The sequence below is a fragment of the Epinephelus fuscoguttatus genome, linkage group LG10 (genome assembly GCF_011397635.1).
Source record: "Epinephelus fuscoguttatus linkage group LG10, E.fuscoguttatus.final_Chr_v1".
In the NCBI taxonomy this organism is placed as follows: domain Eukaryota; kingdom Metazoa; phylum Chordata; class Actinopteri; order Perciformes; family Serranidae; genus Epinephelus; species Epinephelus fuscoguttatus.
Genome location: NC_064761.1, coordinates 41,932,307 through 41,952,993, shown reverse-complemented (window position 1 = coordinate 41,952,993; position 20,687 = coordinate 41,932,307). Strand labels below are relative to the sequence as shown.

At 43.0% G+C, this 20,687-nt stretch overlaps 1 protein-coding gene across 6 annotated transcripts in view; it reads left to right on the top strand.

Annotated features, from left to right (window-relative positions):
• The window catches only part of dab1a (DAB adaptor protein 1a), a 353,945-nt gene that overhangs the window by 318,459 nt on the left and 14,799 nt on the right, over positions 1–20,687 (top strand). Inside the window, exons 9-14 of one of the 6 annotated variants that reach the window (XM_049588158.1) lie at positions 4,851–4,970; positions 5,434–5,472; positions 5,932–5,994; positions 7,414–7,467; positions 17,865–18,011; positions 19,793–19,855. In XM_049588158.1, the coding sequence (XP_049444115.1) occupies positions 4,851–4,970; positions 5,434–5,472; positions 5,932–5,994; positions 7,414–7,467; positions 17,865–18,011; positions 19,793–19,855 (486 nt within the window). The remainder of the gene's footprint in view (positions 1–4,850; positions 4,971–5,433; positions 5,473–5,931; positions 5,995–7,413; positions 7,468–17,864; positions 18,012–19,792; positions 19,856–20,687) is intronic. The other 5 variants (XM_049588161.1, XM_049588159.1, XM_049588160.1 and 2 more) reach the window with 5 other exon arrangements.

The following is a 20,687-nucleotide window of genomic DNA, read 5'->3' as shown; positions in this document are numbered from 1 at the left end:
TCTCATAAGGTGGCTACTGTGCAGGACATTATTTATGATTATTTGGTACTTTGATTTGCAGAGCTGGCAGTGAAAGCAAACAAGAACTACTAAATTCTCATGTTATTCCAAGACTTTTACTTTTTTGGATTTAGCATCCATAGCTAACCAGCCAGGGAGACTCAAGACTATAGCCACTGCTATCAAAGTTCGGCACTATTTCAAGGAAAAGGTGCCAGACAGTAGATGTATTATGCACATTTTAGTTGTAGACATGTTAAAACATTTATTTTATTCGGTATATAGGCTTCACATTTTATAATCTGAGCATGTAGGGATTTCTTTAGGCCTACAGCATTGATAAATGAAGATTAAAACGTTTGCTTTTTGGTCAAAGCCACAGCGAACCACTGGAGAGGGGCTGAAGAGCCACTTGTGGCTCCGGAGCCACAGGTTGCCTACCTGTGGTATCGATCTCCTGTGCTGTCGGGTTTAGGATGTGTGAAGCATCCACATTTCAGAATATGTAGTTTCTTTGCAGCACCATCCACATTTGAGGGATTGTCAGCTGTCATGGCTACAGAATGAGTCTGGACAGACATGGATATAACCTGTAACTGTAACTTGACTGCTTCGTGAAGGCATACAACTGCGAGGCTTAAGTTCTAGTTGCCCTTATTAATAACATTGAGCAACACATCTCTGCAGTTGCCTATAAGTAACACAGCTGATTGAGGCGGCTTTCATATTCCAGCTGGCGCATAAGACAGAGCCGACACACAAACTCAGCAGTCAGAGGATTAAAGTGTTAAAACATTAAATCAAATTCTAACGATTATTATTTTATTTGAGTGTATTCGTCATCCACCGCCTACAATCCAACCCACATGTACTTTGTTTCATCCAGAACCAAACCCAGAAATAAAATCAACACAAAATACCACTTGCGAATTACATTTTTTGCAGGTCGCACACTGGGTCCACGACATGAGGCAGGACAGTTTTTAGTTCAGTGTTTCCAGCTTATTTTAGTGGCAAAACATTTTTGAATCTATCCAAAATGTCAGTTGTGTCAATCAAAGGTGTCTGAGCCCGGAGTCACTGAGCAAATGCTTCTGTATGAGTTTGACACCAGGGTTCAACGGTTACAGATAAATAACTCCATCTTCAGAGGAGTCAGAGAGGACGTACAGTACAAGTTTGAAAGTTTCTCCCTGGTTTTTACTTTGTGGTCATTGCTGCATGTACTTCCTCTAGCTGTATATTCAGGCATATCCTCTCGGGGTTGTCAAAATTCGTTTTAGGAAATGTAGGAAATAACTAGCTGAATTTCATTTAGATGAGGCAGATGGAGGGAAATTCAATATACCAAGAAATGAATTCTTGATAAATTCACTGGCAGAATATCCTGGAGTCTGTCTATAACCAACACCAGAATTTAATTTGGGTAAAGGGTGAATCTATTGCATTAATCTTCAGGCGGATTTGAACCAAAAATTCTGATCAGAGCAGATTTTAATAAAACAGCGTATCTGCAGTAAAATCTTTATCACTACTTTTTGTTGGAATCATTTGTCACTGTTGCTGTAGGCTATGAATTAGTCATCTGATTCAAGAGAGCTGAGCTGAGGTTATCTCATCTCTTTGGTCCATTATGGCCACTTCTCCTAGATCATCCTTGAAGCTTTCTGCATTTACGATTCCAGAATTCACTGCTCGTCTCAGCTCCCCGTGTCTTCTCTCTTACCTACAAGTTTTGATACAGAAGGAGCGAAAAGGAGAAAGAGACAGATGGGAAGAAAAGATGGAGATTAGAGCATGTATTGTCAAATGCAAAGAGGATCTGAGTCTGACAGAGTGACAATATGTTTCACTGTTGGCTCAGCAGGAGCCACCGTTTACCCTCGTGTGTCTGTCAGGAGCATTATGCGGCTGGGAACATCTTGCAGAAAGGCGACACTAAAATAGAACTACTTTATGCAAGGCAGCATTCAGTCTGTTAACTCTGGGTGCACTTGGCATAGCCCCAGTCAATAATTGATTTGGTCTGAAACACCATTGTATTATAAGACACTTCGCTGTAGTTTTAAGTTGTGAGTCACCTAACTTGTTTATCATCTGTACTTTTGCTCCCCTGACAAGAAAGGTTGTACAAGGTAAGACAAGCGCAGAGTATCTGCTCTTGTCAGTGTCTGAACCAGGCCTAGAGAAGGAGCAGAGTATCTAGTGATTGCTCCTTAATCTGGTTTATAGATCCCAATCACAGGCAGGACGATATATTTAGAAATTCATAGCCTGGAACCTCCATTTTCTGAGTTTAGTTACTTTCAGCACTTACAAGGATTGGCGAGTATTTAACTAATCACAGGGGGAAACAATCAGTCACAGAGACATTGTTACTTTTAATGAAAGATTTTAGACAAACTAATTGCCGAATTGGCAAAAGTGCCAAATTCAGTTTGCTGCCATTTTGTTTTTCGGCATGCTGCCTAATGGAATCATCCATAATCGGCTGTCAGCAACCCAACCCAGTATGTCTGACTCAGTCCCAAAGAGGCGCTGAATTAGAAAAATGCAAGGGTCTTTCTCAGTTGGGGCATGCTGCCACAGGTGGGAAGATGAAATATAATCCAGGCGTCATAGTATTAAAGTGATTAATAGTTTGAATCAGACATCAAAACAAAAGATTTTGTAATTCTGGAAAATCATCATCTTGGTGATAATGCATACCAATGCAGCCGGGTGTGGGATAAGGTGAGCCAGGTGAAACTTTTCTGCCACAGCCCTCTGCATTGGGGACACTGCTGTGCTGGTGAGAAAGACCATAATGTTTTTTGTTACAGTGCTATTGTTGGTCTGACCATGGTCTCAATCTCCTGTCATGAGGTAGGGCAGGTTCAGTAAACATTAATCACTACATATCTAGAATAAGCAGCCATGATTTATTTAATTTAAGTCCCATTGAGATTGAAAATCTCTTTAACGAGAGACCTGGCCGAGGTTGGAGCCAAGAAAAACACATTTAAAATGCAACAGATACAACATATAATACAAAAAATCAACAATGAAACAACAACTATTCAAACAAAGTGGCCTCGCAAGAAAAACAAGCACATGTCTTTGTCACCACATTCTTTATGATGCCCTTAAATTCATCAGTGCATATAAGTGTTTCTAATTTTAGGTCTTTTTAAAGATTGTTCAATGTCCAAGGTGCATAGTCAGAAGATGCAGTTTTCGGTTTCACTTTTTTTTTTACACTTTTTGTTGCTTTTTCAGCATTAGAACAAACAGTACGTTGCAGATGTACAAACAACATTTAAAATTAAAAGACGAAATAATAAGGAAAATAGAAAAGAACGTGCACATTCTTCTTGGCAGTGTGTGACACAGGCTGTCATGCAACATTTATACCACATCATACTGTGTCTTATGTTCATCCACTTAGCATAGACACAAGGATGGGACCCAGAAGTATCAACTGACACGTTATTTATCTTTACCGATCATCTCCAGATAGGAACCCCAAATATTTCTGAAAACCTTTACACTGTTATTATTATTATTTGTGGATAAGCTACTCAAAAGCAGCTATCCTCAGCAGCTCATCACTCCGTTCTTTGAGGCTGAATTTCCCCCCTCCTCCATTGCGTCCTCATTACGTCTATGATAGACGTAGACGTTGGCATGGTAATGCTAGACACACGGAAGAGGAGAGCAAGTGTAGTAAGTGCTACAGTAGTGCGTAACAACCAAGACAGTCAACCCCGGAGTTTTAAAACTCAACCAGAGTCAGTGATGACTGATGAGTTTTAGAGTAAGGTTACAGTGCTAACGTTAGATAGTAGCGTTAACGTTACTAGTAAGTGGAAACGCACAAGGAGGATAACATTAATGTTTCAGAGGCTACGCTACAGTAGGCTAATGTTAGCCATTAGCAACTGGATGCTGTGTTGTCATATATAACGTTATATGTTATATTAGAAGCAAACTAAACATAACGTTACCTGTCCCGCGCATGTCCTGCATATAACGTAAACGCTAACGTTAGATAGTTCTGGTGACTACAGGGCTACAGGCTAACCGTTAGCAACTGGATGCTGTGTTGTCATATATAAAATTATAGCTACGTTATAGTTACATTAGAGGCAAACTGAAAATACCTGTTACGCAAGCGGTTACGTTAGTCGGAGACAGACAGGACACTCAAGTTTTCTTAGAACCATATGAGAATAGTATAATTATGAGTTTTTATCTCTGGTGGAATTCACTTACATTTTAGTGTGCCATCAGCTTATTAATAGCATTTTAACCTAAACAAAGAGAAGCGTAACATTTCCAGAAAGGTAGGCTAAGTGTTGCTTTAACTTCCAGTGTCTCAGCACTGTCCTGTTCCCTGTAGTGAGGCTAGTTTCACCCAGGAGCACACTTTGAGGACAGGTTAGTCTCCGTTGGTAAGATGCCCACTGTACAAAATGTGGGACCCCCAATGAAGTCTGTTTCCAGTATATTGTTAATACATTTGACAATAGCTGACCAAAAGTCATGCACCATTTCACATTCATACAGCATGTGGACCAACGTGCCCCTTTATTTGCTACATCTCCAACAGCTATCACCCTTCCCAAGCCCCAGCCTTGACACTTTTGATGGAGTCCAAGCTCACACTTTCCACACCAATGGCGATCCAGCTCTGTTACTACCTCTGCTGCTGGATTAAAGGCTGAAAATCTCTGTCCCCTCATTCTGTGTTCGTACCTGTCAGATAGAACAGCGAGGCCGAATAACAACGTAACATTCCCGCCTTGACCAGGCAGTGTGAAAGGCCTTGTGTGTTAATGGGGGTGTATAATGTGTCCTTGTGTTCTTAGGCTGAGCCTGTGATCCTGGACCTGCGGGACTTGTTCCAGCTCATCTATGAGATAAAGCAGAGAGAGGAGATGGAGAAGAAGGCCCAGAAAGACAAGCAGTGTGAGCAGGCCGTCTACCAGGTACACTTCCCATCTCTCTGTTACCTGTTTTCTCCCTTTTTAACCTTCCCTTAATCATGTGCCATAGGTTTGATGAGCTTCATCTGAGAGACTCTTGACAAACAAGTCAAATAAGACTTGAAATGAAAAACATCAAAGCAAGCGAACGACTTAGGGAGGTTTCATCAGTGTCACCATCTGCCCATTTTGCTTATTTCACCTTTCTCTGTTCCGTCTTCTCTGCATCTCCTGTTTAATTTTTCTTTATCTTTCTCTGTGTGTGTCTCTCTCTCTGATGATTGCCAAATGATTATCTGAATGCCGGGAAGCTGCTGTGTCTCGCTGTGCTTGCCGCCTACTCTTTCTACTCCACCGGCTTAACTCTCCGCCTCTTCCCTCTCTTCTGCCTTCTCCCCTCTGCTCCTCTCTCTGTCTCCTCCCCGTGTGATCTCTCCCTCTATTTCCTGCCGCCGCTCATCCGCAGACAATACTGGAGGAGGATCTGGAGGACCCGGTCTACCAGGTAACTTCCTGACCAATTGCATCGCTGCTGTCAACCTGCTGCATTCCAGTCAGCTTGCTCCTCTGTGTGTGCACTGTGGGGAGACAGCCCCTGTTTGGTTACAGCGTGGCAGTGTGGTACATATCGGAGGGTTAGATGTCCGCGGATGTGTGTGTGGAAGCAAGGAGACGTCCAAATATGAGGGTCCTGTGTGTCTGCATGTCTGCCAGTTGGGGGTGCATGATTATCTGAAAGATGTATAACTTTTCTCAGCTGCTTTTGGAGTTTTCGCTGCTTAAATTCTCCCCCATGTGTCACCGGGATCTATTCTGCAGCTGCTTTTTAACGAGAGCCTATTGACAATGCTGTTTGACTAATCACCTCTGCAATTTCACCACTTTTCTCTCTCAATTTCTTTATCTTCCAATGTCTCTCCTGCTTCCTTGTTTCCCTCTCCTCCCTCCGCTGCTGACGTTGTAGTACATTGTGTTTGAGGCGGGACACGAGCCCATCCGTGACCAATCAGAAGAGAGCATTTATCAGGTACTCACAAGCTCGTCTTGTGTCGCTTGTGTCTCAGTTATATTCTGGTCATGTTGTGGTCAGCTGTGGTTAAACTCCCAACAACAAGAAGCTCTTAAACAGAAGAGATTTAATCTTCCGTTTGCTTGCCAATAGCTACATCACTCTTTAACGGGATGGATACATTGTGGCCTGCTCATAAAATTAACAGCTGCGTTTTTCCACTCGTAAAAATTGTACAAAGAGTAAATAAAAGACGGTAAGAATCAGAGGCAAACAACCAGCCAGCACTCTCCAGAGGGGCCCGACAGCTAAAGCTAGCTACCCCAGAGAGAGCAGCCTTTCTCTGGGTGTACTCCTAAGAGGCGTGGGTAGACCTCGGAGGGATGAAGAAGGGGGGGAGGGTACGGTGCATGTGGAGGGGATGTGGAGGTTATTCCTGGCCTGTGTGGAAGGCGGACCCCTCCTCTTTTTTCTTCCTCTCCTCCCCTCCCTCTTTTCCCGAGGAGATGAAAGAAAGCGGGGGAAAGAAAGATTAATCACCAGCCTCTCGTTTGATCTTTAAATAAAATGGATTGAAAATAGACGGAGTGCTGGCGCGTGCACAAACATACACAAACAGAAAAATGCACACACACACACATTGATACAAACAAACCCCCACACACACATCGGGCGTAAGAAACGTGAGCCTCAGCCAGCCTCCAGCCACAGAGGAACTAATGTATGAATAAAGATGGCAGCTTCTGGAAATAAACATGTGGAAGAAGTAACAAGGCATTGAGAGGAGGAGAAAGACGGGCTGTGCTAGATAGATATCCACATTCTTCATCAGCGCTGTGTTTTCATTTACCGCACAGTGTGATTAGGGCACAACGAGGGAAGAATAAAACTTTACTTTAAACATCGTGTTGCTGCAGGTGAAACAAAAGCACAGGAATCCAAGGATTCACACATATCAGCAGTTTGCTATCAGTGCTCATTGTGTCTTCTCATTGCACACACTGTCAAATCTATCTTCCTGTGTGACATGGAGATATTACATGTCTCCATGTGTGTGACAATCTGAGTTATTACATGTCTGTGAGTGTGATAAGCAGCCTTATCCATTCTTTATTAGGGAGAAAGCCAGAGAGAGGGGGAGACCATCACCGGAGGCCCCTAGTCTTCTGATTAGCCTAGTAGATGAGTTCTCACTCCACAGATTTTAATTCTGATTATCCATGCGCACACACACACACACACACACACACACACACACACACACGCTCTCACAATCTACTACTGATTGATTTGGATCCTGAGGAGCCAGGTTTCAGGGTTTTGTCTTGGCATCCAGTGCTGTACCAGTGATGTGTAAAGACTGTTTTGACTGTGTGATTAAACCAGAGGTAACGGGCTCTCTTGGCTGTTCTCTGACCCTGTTGGACGATTGTGTAGGTTCCCACCAGTCAGCAGAAGGAAGGGGTCTATGACGTCCCAAAGCGACACCCAGTGAGTGACCGTGTGTTTGCCCGTGTCCCACCGCCCGCCTCAGCCTGCCTCCCCCTCTCAGACAAACCTCTCAGCTGTCCCACTCTGACTCGAGCGTAAAGCCCTTCCCTTTCGGCGCCCTCTCCTTTTTTTAGAGCCTTGTGAAGCTCTAATTTCGCAGTGATTCTACTTCCTGTCAACATCGCTCCTGCACAGTGATCCAGTGTCTCTTTAATTTTTCCCTGAGAGGTTTGCTGGGACTCAGTGCTCGTGTGCAGTGTGCTGTGCTCCTCCTCTGCTTGTGCTGTGGCTGTGGTGGCTATTCTCCTTGTGCTCTGTTGTGGTGCCTGCTCGTTATGGTGAACCGGGATACCGTGTGTGAATATATGTGTGTGTCGTGCTCGATGAAGCATGCTCAGCTGTGGTTTGCCAGCGGTGAATCCAGTGCATGACCTCATCCCAGATTGCGCTGAACACGTTTTGTCACTGTCATCTGTCCTTTAATGGATACAAATTATGTGTCTGACTATAAATGTGCATGGCCTCATATTTTTTTAAATCTATATATCAGGACGCATATAAGTAAGGCTGTTTGCAGTGTAAATCTATATCACTGTTGTGTGTGTGTGAATGTGTTTAAGCTCCAGTTATTGCCTCACACTGCCAGTGGTAATAATGAAAGATGACCTTGACCACTGTCAGGCTGCACTATAACTCAGCTGCTCTTTTATCTGCCTATAAAGATGCTAGTTATATTGTTGCCTGATTTAATCTGCTAAAATCTTCACACTCCCAATAACCAGGCTGCTGTGCTGTGCGTGTGAATGTGAGGTTGTACATGTGCATGTGTGTGCATTTGTATGTGAACACTTCGTCCCATGCTGCTGCTCTGTAGATCAGTATTCCCTCAGTCCATCCAGAGCCCTGCAGCTCTGTGTGTATCGCCCCTGCAGTGTTGTTTTTTTTATCCTTAAACCACTAAAACTGGACTCCTCCACGTCACTACTGGCAGCCCCAATCCCACTCCATGAATTTTGGTAGACTTGGAATCAGTCTCGCAGTTTCCTGGCTGCATATTATCCCCAGCTTTGGTAAGGAGCTTACAGGCACCATAGTATTTCTGTTCTCTCCTCACCCAGCCCACAACACATGCTGCTATTTGGATTGCCTTTGCGTTGGCAGGTGTCTGAACGTGAACAAATCCAATATTTCTCTCTTGTTGTGCAACCAATTGGACTAGTCGTCCATTCTAGTTTAAATAAAGCAAATTCAAGTCTTCTCTGCTTCCCAGTCAGTCAGAGGGAGTAAATATAACCCAGGATCATAGAAATATAAATGGATCATACAAGTGTAAGAATGTGTTTTGTGGCAGACAGCTCGTATTGTAATTTGAAGATAATGTAATTGGGTTTTAAGATAAATCCAGACTCACAGAGGGCAGAAAACAGCTGCTGTGCTGCTCGCTCTGTGGGCTGAATCTTTCAAGCGTGTTGCACCACAAGTCAGTGAAGCCACAGCAGGTCTTTTCCATCACGAGTCAAAATGCTGCTTTCGTCTTTTTTTGTGATCAGTAATTTTTATTTTAAACAGAAACAACATCAAATAGGACACATCATGTGGGTGTATAAAAACTGAAGAGGTTCCACAGTGAGACAAACTTAGCAATACTAAATGATAAAAATCTAAATAAATGAATTAAATAATCATTGGCAGACGTGTAAATAAGTGAGTGTCACATGACACAATTCTAAATGGTTCTTAAGGATTTGAGCCAGTCTGTTACCTTACAGTTGCATCAGGGACAGAGTAATGAAGGAGATTTGATTCACCCACTTAGCATAGTATTTCTCCACCTGATTGATGAGCCTAAAGGAGAAGCCCTCATGTGCAGCCACGATACCCAGTTGGGCGAACCACACCCTGGCTGGCAGTGACGTGATCACCTTCCATTCTGTTACAATGAGTTTTGTCTGGGGTGCAGGCGAGGGTTTTAGAGGGACAGGATCAGACAAGCTGACAAACAAGCTGGGGCAGAATGGGATGTCTCATTTAACGATCATTTTGATACTCTCATGTACAGCAGACCAAGATTTTTGGACCACAACATGCAGAGCAGTGTGCCAACGCTCAGCTCACACCTCTAGCATCTCAGGCTGTCTCTTAATTTCACCCTAAATAACCTTGAGGTGGACCAGTATACCCTATTCATTATTTTAAACCACACTCGATTCATTCTCAGTTCCCATGATGATTTCTTTCAGTTCTTTACAATGTTGTTCTATTCATGCTCTGTGAATGATAGGTTAAATGGACCTGCATTTGTATAGCACCTTTTTAGTCATCCGACCACTCAAAGCGCTTTTTTTTTTTTTTACACTACGAGTCACATTCATCCATTCACACACACATTCACACACTGGTGGCCAAGGCTACCATACAAGGCGCCACCTGCTACTCAGTTTTTAACACACAAACACACATACACACACACACACACACACACACACACACACACACACACCAATGGAAGCATCATCGGGAGCAATTTGGGGTTCAGTATCTTGCTCAAGGATACTTCGACATGCAGACTGGAGGAGCTGGAGGACAAACCGCTGATCCTCTGATTGGTGGACGACCCCCTCTACTGTACCTCTGATTTAAGATTTAAGATTAAATGCTTGATTGTAAAAAGTTTTGCTGCATTCTTCTTCTCTGAAGCCTCAAGGAGAAATGGGGAATTTCTGAAAGCTACAGTATCTTACATTTAGTGGAAATAACTGAAGAAGTGTCAAAAACTGTAGTCTCGCCACCAGACGATCAGAGATCTCCGCCTTCCGATAGTCTGGGGACACTCCTTTCTAAAGTGTGTTTAACACACCGGAGAAAACGGCCGGCAACAAAGCAACGCCTCTTGCATTTTTGAAAAGGACACGCCCTCCCGGAAATGTGCGCTCCCCCTTTTCTCGTCCGCAAGGAAACAAACACACAGAGAGCTTGAAAATGGATGCCGAGAGATTTAACTCTGTTTTATCAAACTTGTGCTCAGTCTACAAGACTGTGGAAATGAAGGACTTACAACGACTTTGTTTAAAACTTCTAACGCAGTCGGACTATATTTACGAGCACAAGAGTTCAGCGAGCCACCGAAGGACCGCCCTGCAGATTTACTATTGGTTCCGCAACGTAGGGAGTTTTTTTAAACTCTGAAATTGTATCCACCCATCTAAACACAAAATCAGGGAGAAAGTCATCAGTCTTTAGTTAAGCAAAGCGTCTAAAGACTGACTTGTGAGTCTACAAAAACTGATGCTGAAATGGCTACAAAGCTGCTGTTGTAGGCAGTGCAAAGGAAGTCATTGTTAACACCAACAATCAATTCAGCTACTTTACCCTTTAAAACGTGAGCAAATTGGCTATACTTCTTGTTTTTAAAAACACAGGAAGAAGGCAATGAGCAACGAAAGACAAAATTACCCCCAAAAATTTGCAAAAACATTCATTCAAAGAAAATTCAAAACAAGAAAATTAGTAAAAAACATACAAACAAACAAAAAGACCTGGAAAAAGTGCTAACGATGACAATAATTAAAATTGAAATGATACTAATTACGTACCATGATTTTAAATATGTAATAATAATAGTAATAATTGTAACTATAGTTTTTCGCTCGCTGTTTTCCTCAGGGATCAAAGGTTTAAGTACTTGCGAAATGCATCTGAAAGCAACACAAGTGAAGTGATGTTGCCCCAGGTTTCAAAGGGTTAAATGAGCTGTATAGCCCAGTGAACGGGTTAGTTTAAATGGTAGTTTACTCATATATAGACATTTTTAAAAACAGATATTTCCCTCTCCGTTTTCAAACAAAATTCTGTCCATATGTTCTTCATTAAATAAAATATCTCAACTACACTAGAAGGCAAAATAGACGCTCACAGCTAACGCTTGCCGGCATTAGATGAACACAGTCTCACCTGGAGATCTCATTGCCGTTGGTTCCCCTTTGATATTCAGAAGATGGAGCTTACTAAGAGGTACCAGTGATGCTCTGAACATGCTAAACTTTTCCCTTCCACCATCTACTGGCTCGTCGTTTCTGGTGGACTTTAAACTGCGGATGCTGAAGTGGACTGATAACATTGGGTGCAGCAGACGCCTCCATTTGGCGGTGAAGTGGTGCAGCATTACCAAGTTTAAGTTCCAAGCAGTGGTATAAAAAACATAAGCAGAACAGTAGTCCACCATTGTTACTGTTTCTGGTGCATGCTCATTACACAAAGCAACAATGGGCATGTGGCAGTTTAGGAGATGACATCATCATTTCCCATACACTCGGTTTTACTTGTCCTCATGGATACAAAGTCTTAAAGAATTTGCACTGGGAGAACAAATCTGTCTTAGTGACCTAAAATTCAGATTGTGTGTGAACAAGAGGCCAAAACATTGAGGAAAAAATCTATTTCTAAATATATCTGTATAAATGTAGACAGGGCCGTAGTGAACAATCTTTTTCACAAGGTTTGTGATGTGGAAAAATCCTGCAGCCTTGATCAATCTTCATTTTGATGAATAATAAAATGAACCCGATGAGTCACAGTAGATCTTACTTGAATATACATTTAATACAACACAAATCTGACCTCAAAGAACACTGTGGTGCAACATCCATACGGACACAGCCATACCAAAACCTAAAGTAACAGAACAATGATTCAGCCTTCTATAGTGTATTTCACATGTTGCAGATGTGTCCAACATTGGAGTCTAAACATCTACAAGGTCTTCATCTTACAATATGTCAGCATTCAGCCTCCTCACACGCCTGCATGCAGACAGTGAAGGACTCTCTATTAAAACCTTGACCATGGATGAATCATATTGTCATACAATTACTATTATTACAAACAATGAGATTCAGATACTTGATATTGAATTTTTTTTTTTTTTTTTCACAACAGTTTGCATTTGGGGTGAAATAATGCATGAAATAACACTTAAGAGGAAAAGCCAGAAAGAAAGAAAAACATTATGAACGCAGCAGTAGCACCTTTTGTGACATTACTGAGTGAGGAGTGACCAGAGGTGGCAGCATTTATCTGACCGTTGTATCTTAGAGCGGATTTACAGTTTATTTCATTGGGAGAGGAGGTTCATTGTCTCCTCAGCAGGAGGATTGACAGTGAACAACAGCGTTAGATGAGATCATCGCTCTGTGAGTGTGTGTGTGTGTGTGTACACACTACACCTGGAATGAAATGATACCACTGGCAGAAATGCGACATCCTGTCTAAAGCTATCTCTTCTGTTGTTTACTCTGTCACCTAAATGATGACAAATCAATAAAACACACAAACACTTACAATAAAGCGATTTCAGTCTATTGAGCCTTTGACCCCTGTGAGAACTGTGTGTGTGTGTGTGTGTGTGTGTGTGTGTGTGTGTGTGTTGAATCAACACCAGCCCACGCTACTGCAGAATCCACACGTAGAGGTCAGCATGTTACCACCTAACAGCCAAACACACCAGCTCTCTTCTTGGGCTGCATCCGACTAAGAATTTTCCCAGTCGACTAATAGTTGTAATTTAGGGTCATTAGTTGACTAGTCGCCCGCATGTTTATGATATTAATGTAATTATTGAATTATAAATTTTGGTGGTTTGAGTTGAAGGTGTGAGAAAGAATAGTATCAGTAACATTGTTAACACTGTGCTACATTACAGAGAAACACAAACCGTACTAATGAACCTTCATTAATATAGGCCTATATTTTATCTCCAAGTGCACGTCACACACTGAGCGAGCCGCCTGTTAATGATGCTGTGGGCTAATGGGCATGTAGTTACTTCCATGTTTCACATGATACGTCATGTTTGTAGTCGACCAATGAAGATGAGTTTACATATCACCTTGGGTTCATCCTTCACCTTCTCAAAATGATCCCACACTTTGGATTTCCTGCCCGACATGTTGTTAACTAGCCTGTGGAATAACCGCAGGTACCAGCCCTGGAAATTAGGGGCGGTACACATGCTGCGTCTTTAACTGCCTGGTTGACAGGAGGACGGGCGCTAGGCTTTTGTGCCTCCTTTGTGCCTTAACAAGCATCGTATCATAACATACCTGAAATCCTGAGTGCAGAGCTGATCTTCTTCCAGGAGCTGTTTATAAGTGTGTAGGCCTGTCGTCTGTGGGACACATGTAAAGCTCTGGGTAGCCTAGTAGGACACTTCCTTTGTCTGTCCTTTCAAAGTAAATTCCCACATGTTCCAGTCATATAAGTTTTGATTTATTTTGACGAGGTGCAGCTCCTGATAGAATTTCATGTTTGCTTGGTTTGTTTGGGAGTTTTTTTTATTTTGTGCGACTAATCGACCAATGAAATCTTACCGACTAATTACCTTTCTGGTCGACCAGTAGGGGGCAGCCCTACTCTCCTCATTGGATCACTATGATACATGATATGATATTGATATGAAGCCCTGTATGGCCCATTTAAGTGGGTCATTACCATAAATTAAAATATGGCCTGGCTTCCTGGTTTGAATTAAGGTCGCTGGTCGTTGGTATCTGTGTGTCAAAGAGTGACTGAGAAAATGGCTTAAAGGGAGAGAAATAAATCCAGTCTGGGTGTGTTGAGCTCAGAGTTGTGAGTCTGTGTGTGTGTGTTTGTGTTTGCATGTGACAGTTCAGCCGTGTTTTTGACCGTGTGCCAGTGTGATCAGTCAGACTGTAGGGGATCAGCAAGGTGGCGTTAATTAAAGGGGCTGCGATAATTGTATGCAGAACACATGTGCACAGGTAATTACTGTTACCCTGGAGATGGCTAATTGATAGGTGGTGGCTGCACTGATAAAGATAAAGGGCTGGGCAAAGAGATGGGCGAGAGTGTATAATGGGCGCAGAGGGATAATTGGCAGGGCATGAGAGAGAGGAATGGACGGAGAGAGAGTGAAGAAGGAAAGGCAGCAGCTGACTGTAGCTTTAAACAAGGATAGTAGACGGTGTGTATTTCTAGCAAACTGTCAGGTAAATTGAAATGTTCCAAAAAGATTAAGTACATTTCATCAGTGGAATCTAAATGAAACATTATGAGTGCTGAGTTTCTGATATAAAAAAACATCCAGTTGAAAAATGGATAACATTTCCAGAACAGATTAGTATTGGGCAAGCTGTTATTGTTCTTCAGCATCAGCTAATGATGACCATACGTCATGCTTTCATCCAAAGATGGGAATAGTCTCAGCAGTATTGTGGTGCACCAACTACTCTTGCTTTGCCAGACCAATCTGCACATCATGTGTCAGTGCCAGCTCTGCCAACAGGTCCTGCAGATCCCACCATCATTCCACTCTAGATGAAATATGTTTTGGAAGTTGTTTATACAGTCATATTTTTCAGTTGCGGGTGTGAAGTACAGTGGAAACTGCTTATAGTGATCACAAATACAGTAATCAACCGCTTGTATGGATCAAAAAGGTTGGGACAGAATCAGACAAATGCTGTTTAGATTAGTGATTCCCAACTGGTCCAGCCACAAGGCCCAGATTTCTCTTCAGTCATTTGTTCAAGGTCCACACAGTTTAATGTATTCAGCGTCATATTTGCAGCTAGTTTGTTGTCTCTGTCATGCAGCTGTCTGTTAGGCCCAATCCCAATACCCCCCTTGTCCACTACCCCTTAGCCCTTGGCCCTCAAAATGAAGCAACGAGGGGTAGAGGTAGAAACCTTTCCCTAGGAATTGGGACACCACTCACTACGTCACCGCGTCGGTTACGTTCACGCATATGAAACTATTTTAAACAGGAAGCTGCGAGCCATCTACATTTCCAACCGGCATCTACAATGGAGTCTCATTCATCCTACCGATCACGTTTGCCGCATTCATCATGCTTCGTTTGATGAATGACAGATGACAGGGGGACTTCTGCTAGCTAGCTAACCAGCTAACATTACGAGGCAGCATAGTTATACTAGCTGGCGTGTTATCGTAATGTGGAAAGTCCAACAATTTTGCAGAACAGGACAGATGACAGACGCCAGATAGTGCGAGCTAGCTAGCTAGCTAACAAGCAACCTGACGATGGCAACGTTAGTTATATATGAACTTTTTTTACCCGTCTCTTGCTCGGTGGTAGCCATGGCGACGTCTACGCGCAAATGTAGGGGTAGGGCCAAGGGGGGTATTGGGACGGGCCCTTAGTCACTCACTCAACAACATGAAAAGGAGAATTAAGTGTGTTTTTTTATAAACGTGACACGTTCATGAGATACTTACTGTCCGTTCAGAATGGACCCGCGACCCACCAGTTGGTTTTAACAATTCTCTTATATAATTAAGTTGTTCGCTTACAGTGTTAAAAATTGTCTTTTCATACATGAGATCCGAAAAAAACAACAACATATGGAAAAAATTTAAAACTACAGCAGTTCTATTTCTTTTTACTTTACTCCCATGGTCCTTTGTGTTTGGCCAATATCAGACCATATTGTCATCTAGTTACACTCTGTTACCATCTTCAGTCTGACATTGCGTTCACAATATCTGTTTTCCCCAGGGGAGGGGATTTGATTTCCCCTAACCAATCACTAGAGACCCACATGTCCGCCTGAATCAAATGTCATTTTAAATCCACGCTGAGGTTTTTAAGAGTGGAGCAAAAACAAATTATGATGTCAGGCGGTATGAAGAAGACATATTGATTTAGATCCGCCTATGTTGTCTTTAGCGCTTGCAATTGAAGAAGAGGAAAAAGAAAAAATACTTTATTAATCCCAAGAGGAAATTCAATTTTTTCACTCTGTTGTCATACACACAGGCCCGAGTACACACACGTGCACAAACAGGACCTGTGTATGCATTAAATGGAGAGCCCTGAGCGCCCTGAGCAGTAGGGGTTATGTGCTTTGCTCAAGGGCACCTCTCCAGCCACCAGTCCATACTTCATACTTGGTCTGTTGACTTGAGCCAGCAACCCTCTGGTTCCCAAGCCAAGTCGCTATGGACTGAACTATTGCCGCCCCAGCACTGCTTGACAACGGCATAAGTCCTGCCAGTGGCGCTGATTGGCGAATCGAGTCCTCCCAGGGCTCTCATTGGTTGTTTTTAACCAAGAAACTGCTGATTCATGTCATGATGCCAGACGAATCAGTTAACTTGAACTCAGTGGAGTGGGCAGACTCAAAGGTCTGGCACTAAGCAACCTTTGTCGTGCAGTAGCAAGACAAAGGTTGCTTAGTGCCAGACGAATCAGTCAACTTGAACTCAGTGGAGTAGGCGGACTCAAAGGTCTGGACCCAAGCAACCTTTGTCTTGCAGTAGCACGTCTGCTTCCAGCTCACTACCTGAGGCTGATAAAGGAAATCAGTTTCTCTCAATGAAAAACGTAGTGTCCTTTAAGCTTATCACAAAAATGAGTCAGCGAGATGCAGCAGTTAAACTTGGAGTTTCTCTGTGTAGTTGACTCAAATAACGAGAAACATGGCTGCCAGTGATGAAGACAGAAAACAAATGTGCACAGGGAAAGCTCCTGTGGTCAAAGCTGCCCTCACCATGTGGAGTGATAACGCCCGGTCACGTAATGCCCCCTTGAGCGAGCCCTCGATGGCAGTGCTGTCTGTACATTACATTATATTAATGCGTGAGAAATAAAGAGAAAGAAAAAATTCTGTTCTAATAATCATCCCATTATAGCGAACAATGTGACAGATGTGATCACTATAGGAGGCTCCCACTGTACATGCAGATACACCAGTATGGCTCACAGCTGAGAAGCATGACGGCACAAGCTCTATCAGCTGCTGGCTGCACAGACACAGTTGGATAAAATCATTTTTGGCTTTATTTTAATGGGATTTGTTGCTGATAATAAAAAGATCACATAACGCCGGCCTTATCCTGTAATATTAAGACTGTAATTCACTTTGATGAAGATCCAGCCGACGATGACACAAAGCAAGCCAGCAGAAAGGAGGCTGTTTTTCCCTACAGTGTAACATACTCTCTACCTTTGCTCTGACATACAGCATGTTCGTTAATCCAGCTCCTGTCTACCTTTCTGTCTGTCTCACACTGTGGTTCCTGACACAGGGGAGCAGGCTTTGCAGAAACACAAAGGGGGTTTAAACCTTAGCTCAGCGCTGTAGTATAGACTAAAGGTGGGGATGATCTTTAAACCTTTTTAAATCTTTACTTGGGCTCCGAGTCTGGCAGGAAGAACCTTGCTCTGTGTGTGAATGTGTGTACATGGGTGTGTTTAGTGACACCAGCAGACCATCATATCTCCCTCTTAAATACGCCTCATTTCACCTCACTCCCTTCTGTCTCACCCTTTCTCTGAGTGTATGGAAAACAACTAATTTGTGTGTGTGTGTGCACATTTTCATCCCACCTGTCATCTAACACTGGGGTTGTGATTGCAGAACGGACATCAAAACAACCCCTTCCACCACCATCATCATCAGCATCATCATCATTATGATCAGCCCCTCCAGCAAGAACAAACTGAACCCCAGCAGCAGCAGGCAGTGGCAGATCTGATAGACTTAGACCTGGACATGGTGACTGAGGTAAGGTGCAATATACCACAGAAGCACAGCGCTCCTGTTGGTGTGGTTTTAGACAAAAGCTCGGCGGGTTTTCAGTTTGTGTGAGCAGGGAACATACTGTCCTAAAGGTTACCCATCAGCCCTAATGAACAGCTTCTTCAGGCATATCCTCAGATGATTTCCTGTCTCCTGTCCTCATCCGTTCAGCGCCACTTTTGTTCCTCTCTAGTCGTAAGTCACCCCAACTCTTGACCCCTGTCACTAATGAATAAAACATGCAACCTTGCCGTTGCATAGTAACCAAGTTGAGGCTGAAAGTACAGTGTGTATGGGTGCACCTGTGAGTTCACATCTGCATGTGTATGAAAGACGGAGGACGAGAAGAGAAAAACACCCCGGTAGCTCTAGAGCGGAGGTCCTTTAAGGGCAGAGTGGACGTAAAGGTCAGCGTGTCTGTCAGAGAACCGGTGGGGGTCGGCGGGGTGAGCAGACAGCGGCGGTCATCTCGCCGACACACGCAGAGTCGGGCTGCTCGCAGCACATTAACAAAGCATTCATAACACTCTGATAATCACAGCAAACCTGACCCCCACAACCCCACCACCACACACGTAAAGAATATTGAGTCAAGTGGCTTAACTTAAAGCAGACAGAAAGTCTATAAACTTCCTGTACTATTTGAACACTCGCTCCAGTGGCATTTATCCTGTGCCGGGAGTTTCTGTTTGAAGAACATTAGCAAAGGCTCTGTGGTATTGACTCAGAGCACTCAGTGCCACAACATTCAGTAACAGCTACAGGAATTTTTATGTTAAGGAGAGTGTTTTTAAAATGCTTGTTTTTAAAATAAAAAATCCCATGGACATACTCTTATCAGTCCCTTCTGCATATCTTGGATATGTAGCTTATCGTCTTGTTGGGTTGATTTTTATCTGCTACGTTAGACTCCGCAGCAACAATAGTCCATATTACATCCTCCTGCCCCCCCCCCCCCCCCCAATCTGTGCAGAAAAAACATACCCATCTAGACCCATGACTGTAAAACACCATGCTCACAGATCCATTTTCTGATAGATGTAAAAAGAACTTTGTGACCTACGAGAGAGAACGAGAGGGGAGATATTCTAAGAACATTCATTATCTCAAAAGAAATTATCCGCATCCATGATTTATGCAAATCTCTGACCATGTATTCAAGGCTTAAATTCCTTTATGACTAAAAATAGAGTTTCCTTCACTTGCCACCGGCCTAAAGATATTATTAATGTGGGGAGATACTAAAGAGAGGGGATCATGGGGAGACTGTGAAAGGAAACAGAATGATACAGAACAAATTCAGATCAAATAGAAAGGCTGCTGTCTTTGATAGCTATTCCCTCTGAGGCACACCACACATCCTCTTCAACTGGGGAACCGTAATGACTTGTCCAGAAGAAGACACTGGCGCAGTAATGATGCAGGGGGGTGTGGTAGCTGCTTTTAGCCCAGCTGGTTGAAAGCATCTTCATGTGGAGCAGATGACAAAGATTGTGAGTTTCTTTCCCCCTTTGGAAGATTGTAATAACTCTTGGTAGGTATGTCATCATAATCATTTCATCTCATTATCCCATCTCTCCTCACCCCTCTGTCACCTCCTTTGTGTCGCTGCCACAGTGCTCAGGTAGGTGCCACAAAAGCTTGTGTCGTGTTGCATGCAGTGTGTGATGCATGTTGCACTGGAATGTAAACTGACCCAGATAATATATAGAGAGCATAACAGCAGTGTTATTGTACCTGACTGGTATACTTTCTTTTATTCTCAGAATATCAACCAATTAGAGATTTTTGGAGACATGTCCACACCTCCTGACATCACCTCTCCATCGGTGAGTAGCTGTCACACATGCACAGATTGTGGTTGACATCTTATAAACTGAATCGCAATGTTTGTTTAAAATAACTTACGGGTGCAAAAGCTACCGCAGTCTGTTAGTTTTTAGCCACCTGAAAAAATGAATATCAGTTTAAAGGTCCAGTGTGTAGAATTTAGAGGGACATATTTGTGGAATGTAATTTCTTTAGTATATAGTCACCTGAAAATAAGAATTGGTGTGTTTTCATTATCTTAGAATGAGACATTTACATCTACACAGACTGCAGTTCCTCGTCTACAGAGATCGCCATGTTGTACCACCATGTTTCTACCAGAGATGGCGGACTCGAGTCACATGACTTGACTCGAGTCAGACTCAAGTCCCAAATATGATGACTTGAGACTTGCTTGCTTGATAAAAGACTCAACTTGACTTTGACTTTGTATTCATGACTTGAGACTTGACTTTGACTTGAAACAGATGACTCGAAAGGACTTGGCTTTAATTCAGTATTAAAGGCACGTTAAGCACCGTTGGGCGTCACTTCTGTTTACGTTCAACAATGTTATCAAACACAACGGAGCTAGCCCCGACATACAAAGTTGTTTGGAAAATCTCTTTTTAACTGCCTCTCTGGGCACCGCGTTCATGTGTGTGTGCTTGCTTTCGCTGGTCCTGCGCTGGCTGGTTGGTGCAGCCTGGACCCAAACGTTTTTGTTGCCATTTGCGGAGCCTGGGCTGCCTACAGAGACCGGACTTTTTCACAGCATATTCAGAGGACATGTAGCTAGTGGATCGTGAGGAGATGTTTGCTGTATGTGACGTATGACTTGACTTGTGACTT